Source organism: Musa acuminata, chromosome BXJ3-5 (genome assembly GCF_036884655.1).
Source record: "Musa acuminata AAA Group cultivar baxijiao chromosome BXJ3-5, Cavendish_Baxijiao_AAA, whole genome shotgun sequence".
NCBI classification, from domain to species: Eukaryota; Viridiplantae; Streptophyta; class Magnoliopsida; order Zingiberales; family Musaceae; genus Musa; species Musa acuminata.
Genome location: NC_088353.1, coordinates 40,777,602 through 40,790,600, shown reverse-complemented (window position 1 = coordinate 40,790,600; position 12,999 = coordinate 40,777,602). Strand labels below are relative to the sequence as shown.

The window sequence follows — 12,999 nt, the reverse complement described above, 5'->3', positions numbered from 1 at the left end:
CAACGATTATTATTATTATTTCTTTAAATCTAAATTTAGCTAATATATTCTTAGAAAAACCAAAAATCTTGCTTCTGTCAATGTGTAGTTGATCTTATATGACCATTAAATGATAGCTGAGATTAATTTATTATTATTTTTAAAGTTTAATTGATACTGGTATCTTTAAAAGCTTGGATATAACAGTAATGATTTTAAGAATATTATGTAAAAATTTAAAATTCAAAATAATAATAAATAACCATGATTATTAGTAATCAACCTAACTTTGTTTTGACTAATATTAAAAGGATATTATATATATATATATATATATATATATATATATATATGATTATTAGTAGTAGTAGTAACAGCTCAACCAAATAGTCGGATTTGTAGAGCATTAATTAAACTAGAGACTATTTATCGGGTGAACTCGAATCCAAACCCGATAAAGGAATACACGTCTGCTATCGAGTACAGATCCGAGACCCGTGGTCGATGAGATCCGAACTCGAGAGGAGGGGGTTGTGGGGTGAGTGCTGTGGGCCACGACTATGGACAAGACGTGAGGCACGAGGCTTTGACTTGGCGACGCAAACGCGTCGATCTCGGCTCCAATTACCCGTCGCTTCACCCAAAATTGCGGCCGAGGAATTATGAATCGGCGAGTGACGATTTCGGTAGTCGGAGAAGGAAGTCGGTGACTGCACGTTTGGAGTGTTTTTGTCCTCCCAAACTCTCTCTCTCTCTCTCTCTCTCTCTCTCTCTCTGTCTCTCTCTCTCTTGTGATTAGGGATGACAATTTCAAACTCGATCCACGTCGTGGTCTTCTAATCCTGATTCGAATGGAAGCCAATTTTGATCTTTTGCATTAGTAATTTCCCTGTTATCTTACAAATTTGATTTAATGAATGCTAATATGGTTGGTTATTTTGGTGATCAAACTGTTGTGAGTGTTTTCACATTTAAAAGAGGAAAATTCTGATTCAATCAAGGGAGAATTTTTTTCATAATTAAAAAAATTTATATTCTGTTTAATATGTTCCCACAAGAACTACGGATGCGTTCGATAAAATTCACGAGAACAAAAAAATCTTATAAAGAGCTTTATCTTATAACAATCATGCTAACATGATAAGTTCAATTGGTGAATATATCAATTCCGAATTAATTCTATACTTCATGTGTCGAGTCTCAATTGATCGAAAATATGAAATACGAGAATAAAAGAATTTGATACCATTGTAGGTCATCCAATGGACTCATCTTAATCACTAGAATATTTTTTAAAAAATAAACTAAAACTTTTATGGTAATATTATTAGAGTTATTTATAACGAGAAATTTTTTGTAGTGCGCAAAAACATTTTTAATGCAGTGTTTTACTTTGAGTTGGTATGAGTTGGTGAGTCCATAAGTTTTATTTTATATATGTACAGAGTTACAATTATAGAGAGAAGAGAGAAGTTCTCAATAAAGGATATTTAGTTCTTCTCCTAACCCAATCTCTCTACACATCTCCTTACTTTTCAGATGTTGTGTTCTTTTATGAATCAAACATGACACTGAAGCAATTGTTTTCCATCATACTAAACATTTATCTCCAATGTTGTGAGATCTACACTGAATCTTCTTCTTCTTCTTCTCTCTCTTTATCTCTCTCTAATAGGACTTGAGCATTTATTTCATAAACAGCTTGTTCTCTTAATGATCTTGTTCTCCAAATGGTTGGTCCATTTATTGTCAACAGTGATGGGTCCATCATCCATGGCTCATAAATCTGTGTTGGAGTCTCTTTGCCTCTCTTCTTTGACATGGGGAAAAAGGTTTAGGATAAGGGTTTACTGGACATCATCATCCCTCCATCCATTCATTTTCCCTTTCCTTCCATTAATAGATTCTTGTTTTCTTGGGAAAAATAATTGCTAATTTTCATGGCAAACAAAGCTCTTCACTGGTGCTTCACTCAGATTGTGTAATAGATAAACCATGAGGTCAAATGAATACCAATTTGATAACAAAAGACAAACTTCACCATGACTTCCTATCTTCACTGAATTTTTGCTGTCTACCAAGTACAGAATTTACAAGTGACATGACACAATAAAAAAACCTATCATGCACATCCATTTCAAATTTTTAGGCTGAAGTTTGTGTAGTAGATATCAACTACCTTCACTCACTGATCTAAGCACTCAATATACTATGGACATTGCCCAACATAAAACCAACAATAAGAAAGGTAAAAAAAAAAAATTAAAATTAAAAAAAGCATCACTAGACTTCAGCTGGTACAATCTCGGCAGAAGAAATCGATCTAGTTGAATGCGTTCGGCAAGACCTTCCTCTCTCAAGAGACCCTTCGCTCTCAATCAAGTAAGACATAAGAACCTTTACGACTTGCCTGTATCTCCTTCTGTAGGTCGGAAACTTTGAAACGCTCCTCGTCATGCCAACCAACCTGCCAGTTGAATGCTTTAATCCTTGTTACAATAAGTTAATCTATGTAGTGCAGGAGAAAGTGCAGGAGGGAGAAACCATGCTAAGCTATAAGCAGAAATTTTGGCACAGCTATGACAGTAGGCATGGAGAAGACAAAAACTTCTGGTTCACAAAGAAACATGGCAATATAATTTATGTTACATCACACATAGTATAGCTTAAACAATCGGTTGATATGGATCCAAGATCAAGTTGGGTCAGTAACCTTTTATTGTTGTAAATATCAAAGGTAGACACTGGCATTGATAAGAACAGAAAAAGGCAGCAATTTCTTTATATTGGATTATTCAAGCCTTCTCCCATTAACAAGGCATTGACAATCACCATAAAATATCAAGATGGTTTCATCAAACATTATTTTACTAAGTCCAAAGGAAAAGAATCAACCACATTATATTATTTTATACCAATCCCCACCACTGAGTTCCTATTTAACCATTTCCATATATCTAGAAGCATCTTGATTTGTACTTACTTATTGCAGAACTTTTCACTTGATGGTTAAAGGAAGAAAACTGATGCATGTGCTACCAAGTTACTGCAAGATCACCAAGCAAGCTCAAATTTCTAAACAATTAGAGAGGGTTATTGAAATATTTGGTTATGCTCCTTTTATCTGGTGAAACATAGAAAAGGAAATGTAGCCGTAGGGGATGAACTGAAAATGCAGTTACCTTAGTGTTCCAAGTGGGAAAATGTTTCAATTACCAATTTGTTTCATGTCCACAGGTATAACAAACAAGATAAGAATATCTACTGTTCTAAGCTTTGGGATAAATATTTTACACCCATCTCACTCAAGATTAAAGTTTACCATCAACTACATTGTTTTGTATGCCTTACCATAATTATGCACAAAGATTGAACACAATTTCTTTCTTTACCATAATTAATGCACATATGGATAGCTGTCATAAATTCTACATATATAAGAAAGCTGTTTTCTTTTATAAATTATATTATTTAATTTGTGAGAACTATATCATGAAACAGAATATCGATATTTATAATGATGCACAGACAATATACTTAGTCTGACAACGGCAAATATCTTACCTTCTGCTAATCGCCTGAATCTGTGCAGTCCTAATAACATCTTGAGGAACCATAAAGACATTGTCCAAGGCTCCCATTGTTGAGTTGTCACCCACGAAAAGAACTAGTTTCTCCAAGAACCTGACTTCATCTTCTTTCAACTTTATGACCTTGATTTGCTCCATGAGTACTGTCACAGGATGGAAGAACCAATCCAACAATCTATCTTGTGGTCGGTTCATGTGAGTAACTTCAATACCATTGCTCAATAACAATCCACCTGATCCACACTTGATAGAGTCGAGAAGAGTGTGCAAAAAAGCATACGAAGGTAGACCAACACCAACTATTTCCTGGTTGGCTCCTTTGGTTTGTAACCAATCACTCAGATGAAACATTGTGATTATATTTGTATCCACAAGTTCCTTGCCCCTCATTTCACAGGATTTCATAATCTCACCCCATATCTGTTGCATCAATGTTCCATTTAGTTCTATGAAAGTCAAGGAAAAAAGATCTTAACTTGAAAATCAATGGTGAACCACAGGATAAATGAAAACCTGAATGTGATCCTGGAGAGAAATATGGTACTCCTTAAACTATTATGCTAAATTTATATGGTAAAATACAGAAGCATGGAATGGGGAGGGAAAACAGGACCATATTACCAAAGCAACTAAAATGCCAACTTCCAATTATGTCGATTAACAAGGAAAGTAAGGCAAGCAAGTGGGTGTTAAATGTCAATGTGCATTTATAAGAATCTGAAAGATATTACCATGTCCATAAGCATATGAATGAAAAGGATGATAACAGTAGGCACTTCTGTAAACATCAGATTGCACATGGATAGCAAACTACTTTAACTACTTGGTATGTCCACATTCTACAAGGTCTGCTCTACAAATAATAAGTTTCTAAATTAAGCCAATATAATTGGAAGGATTGATTAATGATCAATGATGAAGATTTTCTCTAGTGGTCTGTGAAGAACTTGTATAAAGGTAGCTCTCATATATCAATGTGAGTGTACATGAGATCCTAACTAAAAACATTACGGCAAAAATTAGAACATCTCCATGGTGGACAGCTTAACTAAAACCTGCTGCTTCTAAAACATAGCATTAGTGACTGTGGCCACATAGAAATGATGCTTGCACTCTACAATTCTTTTGCACAGAAGTCAATGATGAGATTAGCATCAAGATTTTCAGAATCAAGGCTTGAAATTACATCACAGACATGAAACTGAAAAAAAATCATTTTTAGAGAGCCAGCTTAAGATGCAGTGTAAGAATAGCTCAATACCATGCTCATTTTTTTCTCAAAAACTGAAAAAACAAAAGCCTGGAACAACTAGCATTTGAGAGTCCTGCAAGTTTTGTAGTCCTTGGAGCTACTCTACAAAGTTGAATAATAACATATTAATACTAATTTTTATCAATAAATCCTTGAAATACAGGATTTTTATTGCTTAAATCAATAAGACCAACTAGCTTCAGTGTTGAATACTTGTAAGACACTTTTTTTTTTGGGTTCTCACAAGTTTAGAGACAATCAAGGAATGGCGTATATGTTGGTGCTCAAGCAATTGTCGAATATTTACCAGATTGATATTTCCAGCCTCAGTCACTCATATATTCACAAGTTAAATAATAAACTATCATCATTAACAATTAAATGCATCTTTAAATCAAGAATTTAAATCTTGGTCTAGTATTGATTTTGGTGACCTACCATATCAGTATGGTACCAGTATACCACCCAATACAATTAAATTTAATAATAAAAATTAAAAATAAATGGTACTTTACTATTATTGACATATATTTTTAAATATTAATGCTTGGTCAAACCATAAATACTGCTTCCTACCAACTGATATGGAGTATGGTCATTCGTGCAAATTAATTCAGTGGAGACACTTTTCTTTTATCATGATGAGAATGTCATGCTCAAGGAAATGATATCAGATTATTTAATTACAATAAGAACTGAAGTTTGATGATGAAAATATTTTCAACATATAAATGGAAAGTAGAGCATTTACCTGCACCATTTTCACCTCTTGTATTGTCTCTCTAACGGATCTTGAAGGAGCCAAGCTAGGGACTAACATTGCAGGAGCCCCTGAAGAACCATAACCAGCTTTAACCCCTCTAACAGAACTGGCTCCAACAGAAAATTCTGCTGAGTGAGATATCTTCCTCTTTCGGTACCGAGGCCTGGCTGGGCAACAAGAGTGCTATATTAAGAAGTAAATTATACAAATAATGTATTTTTTTAAGAAAAAGGAGCCATTAGATAATAACAACAGTAAATGTGATATTTAGATGACTAAAAGTAAACAGGAAAAGCAAAAGTGAAATCGCCATTACTTTGGAAGAATGGACCCCTCCCGTAGATATAGCCAATCATTAGTGTATTCATCAAACTCCGCAACCATGGCAACCACAAAGGCAACTCCTCGTTTGAAAGATCTCTCCTGTATTAAAAATAGAATTCGTATGTGATTAGGTTTCAAAATAAACAAATGCTGCAGCTGCAGCACATTTCATAAGCGTAAAGAATAAACCAAGAGAGAGTAACCACACAAAGGACCTGATACACAACCACCGATCCGTACAATCCAATGAAGATACTTGAGACTATCGCCAACAGGACACTCCCAACAACAACTAGAGGCCAGAACAGAATGGCGAGACCAGCAACAGGCACACAAGCTGTCTCAAGAAATGGTCCCTCTCGGCTTATCAGGTCCTGTAGAAGCCTCTGCCAGCCTTTAAATAGCATATAGGGGCTTTTTATCAATGCAATGACAGTGTAAAGTGGGATATCAACAATTAAGCCCATCAGCGCAACAACAACACAAGCAGGAACCTCTATCAACCTACATAAAATTTGAGAAGATCAATAACAATAAATTGTATCAACCAAAGAATATCAACTTGAATTTATTAGTAAGATGTTATCCTTATAAATTGGACTGCTAACTTGAATAATCACTTAAATTGCCATCAACAGTTGTTAAATGATAATTATACTGCACTCCATATAATAAACAGAAGGATCAAGTAAAATGGACAATCCACATGACACGAGATTTTCTATTCCAAGTGGATACCATTTTATTGTGATACTTCAATGTGAAACAGGTAAAATCACTGTTTTTTTGCGACACTTCAGGGTTAAACACGTAAAATAACCAAAGGTGATACATTTATTGAAATTCAAATAAAGACTTTCAGAAGTTTTTACCATATCTAACACTGACTTTCCTTGACACTGAGAAAAAATCATAAAGAGACTTGTCTTTCAGCACCAAATCAAGTAAGAAATTATGGAGGAAATAAAATCCTTGTCATGTACATGGAGAACTAACATGTTTAATGAGCCAATTCAGAAAATATGGCATATTCTCCTTCTTATATACATATTAAAAAATGATTATTGAAAAAATAATCAAGAAATTTAGAAACTCTTTCTACAGAACATTCAAAATATGGAATACCATACATAACCTTTTTGAGACAATCTATACTAATACCCAAAAAAGCAAAGGACATAAATACACATACCTAATTGAATATGGCTGATGATCATGTGAACTTTCTCTTAACTCCTTTAAGTAAAGTGGATATGAGTGGTAACAGATATCTGCAAAGTCTCTAACCACAGTGCAACTCCCTTTGATAGTACTCCATGTTCCATCCTGTTTAATGTCAGATATTAAGTCAAGTTATTGCTAAGCAGTTTGTAGCCCATAATAACATTGAGAATAGTTCACAAAATTTGAGTTTAAGTAGTCTTTTTACCACAATGGAGTGAAGAAATTTATTTGTTTCACCATCCTTTCGGAAGGCCTCAAAGGTTGACACCCAGGGTGTAACAAACCCATAACCAAGTCCAACCAGGACACTCCCAAAGATGCCAAGGGCCAACCACAGCCCAACAAATATGGGAAGAGCAAAAAGAAAGGCAAGTTTAAGTGCTGCATTTATGGAATCCGTCCTGCAATTGACCAATACGATGCCAGTTAGTAACTGAAGCCCCCTTGGCGACATGTGTATTTTTCCAAAGACAGTAACCAGTATGCTTGCACAAATTTCTAATTTATAAATCCACATATTTGCATTCTTCAAATTTGGAATTTTTTTTTTTCTTCTTGTCCTTTTCTTTTATTCTTGTTCTCAGTGTTCTTGTTTCCTCTTCCATTTGTGTGAATCAAAAAATCAAATGCCCCTTAATCATTTGCAAATTGTGTCTAAGAATCTTTGCTGCTCTGTCGACCTCAGACTTCAGTTAGGTAAAACTCAGATGTAAGGATTTTATTGCTATAATGACATTCTCCTCCATTCAAATTAAATTTCTTAATTTTTTTAGGATTGTCATAAACTTCTCAAACTAAATAGAACTATATAAATGTCCATCGAAAGCACTTCCATTCAATGATTATTCTCTTCTGATACCAACTTTTGTCTCCTGTTTTCATGGAACTGATGATGCTTAGAGATATGAGAGGTTAATCAACTTACAAGATATGTGTTGTATAATTTCTGAAAGAGTCTCTATAATTATACATGAAAGGTAGCAGATTAGGCTTGTATTAGTATGAGATGAGATTTGTAACAGCAAGAATTTAATTGAACTTCAAATTTGAAACTTTTGTTAGGATGAACAGAGTTGGAACTTACCAAATAAATATTTTCTTGCATTGTAAAAGATCTAAATGATAACTTGTATTTAAAAAACTTTGACAAAATATAGTTTAAAATTTTAGGGACAATATGGTATACGTAACCATGAATTCCATAACCTTTGCAGCTAGGAATAGAGAAAAGTGGTGGTGACATGTTCGACCAATATACCAATTGAGGATTGAGATATAATTAGCTATCCACAAGAAAATACCAGTACTATGTCGACGTAGAGCAACTTCTTATATCAAACTCCTTCAAAAGGTTCTGTACATGTGATCTTGTCCCATTTTACATCATGCATCAAACTTTCTTTTCTAATAGTGGAATCATCCAATGAAATGTAGCAAGAGCAAGAAAGAACATAGTACATGAATATCTTTCAGGATCTGAGTTGCCTTTGGACTCTGCCTCCTTAATTTTGTTGTTTCAACAGAATTTTTTAGTGTTCATGTGGGACAATGCCACCTTAGTCATGGAAGAAATGCTCCATTTGAAAATTTTCAAAAAAAAATAAAAATAAAAATATTGCTTCCTGTAATAGTGTTATCTTCAGACTACATAGACTAAAACTAAATGTTAAGACCATGTCTGATTGAAAATGTATACAAGAGGTTTATGTCTGCTTCTTTTATTGACTTTTACCAGCAGAAATGATAATATGCCTGAAATCCAGACTTCTGTTTGAATGCCTAAAGCTGATTGTTGGAGGATTGACTGAAGAATCATGTTTGTTGTTATGGTCAAGAATCCAAAACTAAAGAAATGGCTTCTGTATCTATGCATTGATTACCTATTAGTTCCTTTTTCTTTTGGAGAAGCAAGTGTGAAATTCTGATATACAATCACATATAAATAGGCAAAGAAAATTGTTTACGTATTGTGTTTAAGAATTCAAAAGAATCAAACATTCTGAAAATATCAAAGTCAAAGACCTGGGCTAGACTTTAAAATGACAATTATCCAATTACAATGACGATCTCCAGAAGTAAAACATTTGGAAAATGTTTTTTTGTTTCCTTATTCACATGGAAAAAGAGATCTGGGAAGCAAACTATCATTTCAGTTCAACGTTCAACTTCATTTATTTTGTTTTACTTCATTAGTTTTGAGATTCAGCTTCATGATTTCTCGTCAATAGATCATATACACAAAGAATAAACGTTATCTCCATCTCAAAATCACTATTGTTACTTCAACTAAGAAGTGATATCCGGTAGAGCACAGATCCCTCAAACTTCTCTCTTGGTAACTTTAGAAGCACCATCATTTTTTTCTCTTCTAAATCTAACTCTTCCACTTCTCGTCAATTGCTGGGATGTCACTGAATTCCCGGCTAGAAATCATGCTTAAACGCAGCAAGGGGCAAAAAAGTTATCATAATCCAATCTTGATGAACGCCACTATTAAACAACAGGAACTTACCAACGCAAAAACAAACAAAATCAAAATTTTCGCACAAGAAAGCTCAAATCAAAGGAAGGTCATGATGACTTACTTGACAATAGAGTAGACAGTCCAGGCCACATGAGCTGGAAACAGTCCAAGTATCACCCCAACGTTCCCAAGAATCAGCAGCAGCGCTGCCACAGGACCCACCACCAGAGCTGCAACCAACAATCACACCCAAACATCCAACCCGCTTTCAGAAAGGAGCAAACTTTAGCAGGATTCGATGGAGGAGGAGCCAAGAAAATCCATCAAGACGGGACCTTTGAGGGCTCCGAGGAAGAGCGCGGAGCAGAAGGCGAAGACGACGTAGGCGATGCGGAGCGACTGCTTCAGTGAATCCAACGGCTCTGCGTAGTTGGTCTGCACCCAGAGCACCAGCGACTCCAGCTGCGACGGACGCGAGGGAGACGGCACCTCCATCGAACGAACATAGACCGATCGGGACGCTCAAAAGCGATGTAGCAGACAAAGAGTAGAGGAGAAGAAAGCGAAGAGCGAGAAGCAAAGCGGTTGCGTCGAGGGAATGGGAGCGCAAACGGCACTCAAGTAAGGGGGAGGACAGGTGTGAGCGGGACGACGACGACAACGACGACTGCGGAGCGCATCGCTGATCGAATCCAGCGCAGTTGGCCACGACGAGGACAGAGCGATCGAGAAGGTCTTGGGATGCGTTCTCGTTCCGTGTTGCGCGCGGTCAAAGAGGCGGCGTCGCCCGCACAACAAATTAACTCGAATAAGTTTTGGATTTTGTCTTTTTTTTATTCCTTTATGTTTCAAAATATTAGTAAAAAAAATTAGGGTTAGTTGGAGCATTTCTTCATATTTTAATTTAGTAATATTTTAGTATGTTGAAAACATGAAATTATATTTTTTTTCTCTCTCCTCTTTTCTTATAATATCAAAAATGTCATAAATATTTATTTATTCTAAACTTCTGTAAAACATTATTTTTTAATTATATAAAAATATATTTCAACAGAAAAAGAATAAAAATTATAAAAAATAAATCTTAAAAAGGAATGTTTAGCGGAATTTTTTATAAGAAAAATTCATAAAAAAGTCTCAAAATCCTCCAATTTTTTATCTTAATAAATTAATTTATATCATTTTTAAATTCTATACACAAATATATATATATATATATATATATATATATATATATATATATATATATATATAATTGATGGAGACGCTTCAATTTGCAATAAATATCTTCACTACATAATAAAATTCAAGAAAAAAATAATGCTGCTCGAAAAAGGAGAAAAAATCAATTACATGTGGTGACGGCGAACACTCAATTCGAATTTTGTGAGTTTCCTTGGAGATGTTGACCGGAAATGAGAAATAGTCAATTCAATCCTTCAACACCCAATTCAAACTAGCTTTCGTCAATTTTGACCACAATCCTTCACGGAATGATCTAAATGCCTCCTCTCAGGTGGCGCCACCAATTGCCCGAGTAGATGTTGACATTGATTCATAATCGAGGCTTCCAAGTGGACTATGATTCAATTTGTGATTACTATTTCTTTTTTTCTTACTGAATTAGATAAGAATGGAGAAAAATTCCTCCTCGCATGACCGTCGAATCTTCTTTGAGAGGCGTGCGATCATATTTGATAGGCTAACAAAATATATGGAGACATCATAACATTCGAGATACTTGTGGATTTATAAGTACGATAAATGTTTTATTAATTGATTTAGATTTTCATAAAAATTTGAGTGACGTAATATATGATTATAAACTGTACAGATTTTATGGATGTGAATTTTGACTTAATTTGTCAGTATCCTTAAATATTAATTTAGATTTTAGATTAGATTGTTGATGAATTATAATATTATTGATTTAAGATATGATGAATTATAATATTATCGGATTATCAACCTTCTGATAATTCGGAGGGCTCAATATATCGAGTGCACGAGGTATTATTTACACGTTGAAATTGGATTGTGTGGCTTAGCAGCCTCAATCATTGTTCATGATGGATGATCATTAATTAATTACTCACCAATTCTACCTTCTCTCTTCTCTCTCTTTCTCCTGTCTCTCTCTCCATGACTCTATTACAGTATATCTCACATCGATGAAGGGGATGGGTTGTTTCTGGATGACCCGTATTCATGGATGACTTCAAGGTGAAGTTATTATCTGGAGAGAGAGAGAGAGAGAGAGAGAGAGAGAGAGAGAGAGAAGGAATAGAAGAAGAAAACAACAGCAGCAACAGAAGAAGAAGAAGAAGAAGAAGAGAGAGAGGAGGGAATAGTAGATGAGCTGGTCGCAGCAAATAGACATTTGCTTCATGGTTGACTTTGATGGGCGGGATGAAACCCAGTCAACGCCATGGTGTGGAGGCCGCTGCACAGAAGAAACTGGCGGTTTCTTTAATTGCGTCCGCCTGCTTCTTATCCACGGAACCAGAAGAAGAAGAAGAAGAAGAAGAAGAAGAAGTCAAGTCCACATCCACCATGACAACCTACGTTAAACACGTTGAATTCCTGCACAGAAACATATACATACACATACGTATATGCACGTGAATGGCTAATCCGACAAACCTGCATAAGGTCTCTCTCCTTCGAGAGGTGGATTGCAGCAGAAGTGGATGACAAACCTCCTCATGCAAATAAGATGTCGCCATTAGAATCCCTCAAAGCTGTATACTTCTCCATGCTATGAACTGAAGTTTCCCTCTACAGCACCTCTCTGCATGCGAATGCTGATGAGTTCTGGAGAAGGGCCACCGAGATGATACCTATTCTATTTCTTCCCTCTACTTCCCTGCTATTCTACAGTACTGACAACTTCTATCTGCAGAACAATGGAAGAGGCTGAGATGATCTCCTATTGACGATTTAGAATGGAGGATGGAAAGACATAGAAAGGAATTATTAATAATAAAAAAGATAAAAAAAAATATTAATTATTATTAGACTCACATATCATAATGTGAAAAATACTTAAATTTATTAGAAAAAGGTAAAACAAGAGTGAAATAACATTCTATAAATCAACATATATCATTGATAATATATTGATATATGATATTTATAATATTATCTCAGTATGTGATTTTAAATTCTTTGCATCATTTTTAAGGGAAAAAATGAAGAGTTTGAACATTAGGATCCTTTGTGCATATCCCTTCTATTAATGTTCATCTTATTGATAACTTATAACTATGAATAACAAAAATTAATTTGGTATATAAATATATTAAATTACAAAATATTTAAAATATCATTAGTATTTTCCGAATCATACCAATCAACTATTGAAATTTTTAGAGAGTACTAATGCCAATTGGAATCTCAACTT

The 12,999-nt window shown here is 34.8% G+C and overlaps 1 protein-coding gene across 1 annotated transcript; it reads right to left on the bottom strand.

Annotated features, from left to right (window-relative positions):
* Positions 1-2,015: 2,015 nt before the first annotated feature.
* Positions 2,016-10,378, bottom strand: LOC135637805 (uncharacterized membrane protein At3g27390-like). The gene is made up of 9 exons (XM_065150609.1): positions 9,932-10,378; positions 9,718-9,826; positions 7,338-7,533; positions 7,101-7,234; positions 6,124-6,412; positions 5,901-6,007; positions 5,573-5,747; positions 3,544-3,989; positions 2,016-2,446 (listed from the first exon to the last, which is right to left on the bottom strand). Exons 1-9 carry the CDS (start codon positions 10,089-10,091, stop codon positions 2,263-2,265), a joined length of 1,800 nt encoding a protein of 599 aa, XP_065006681.1. The 5' UTR covers positions 10,092-10,378; the 3' UTR covers positions 2,016-2,262.
* Positions 10,379-12,999: the final 2,621 nt, after the last annotated feature.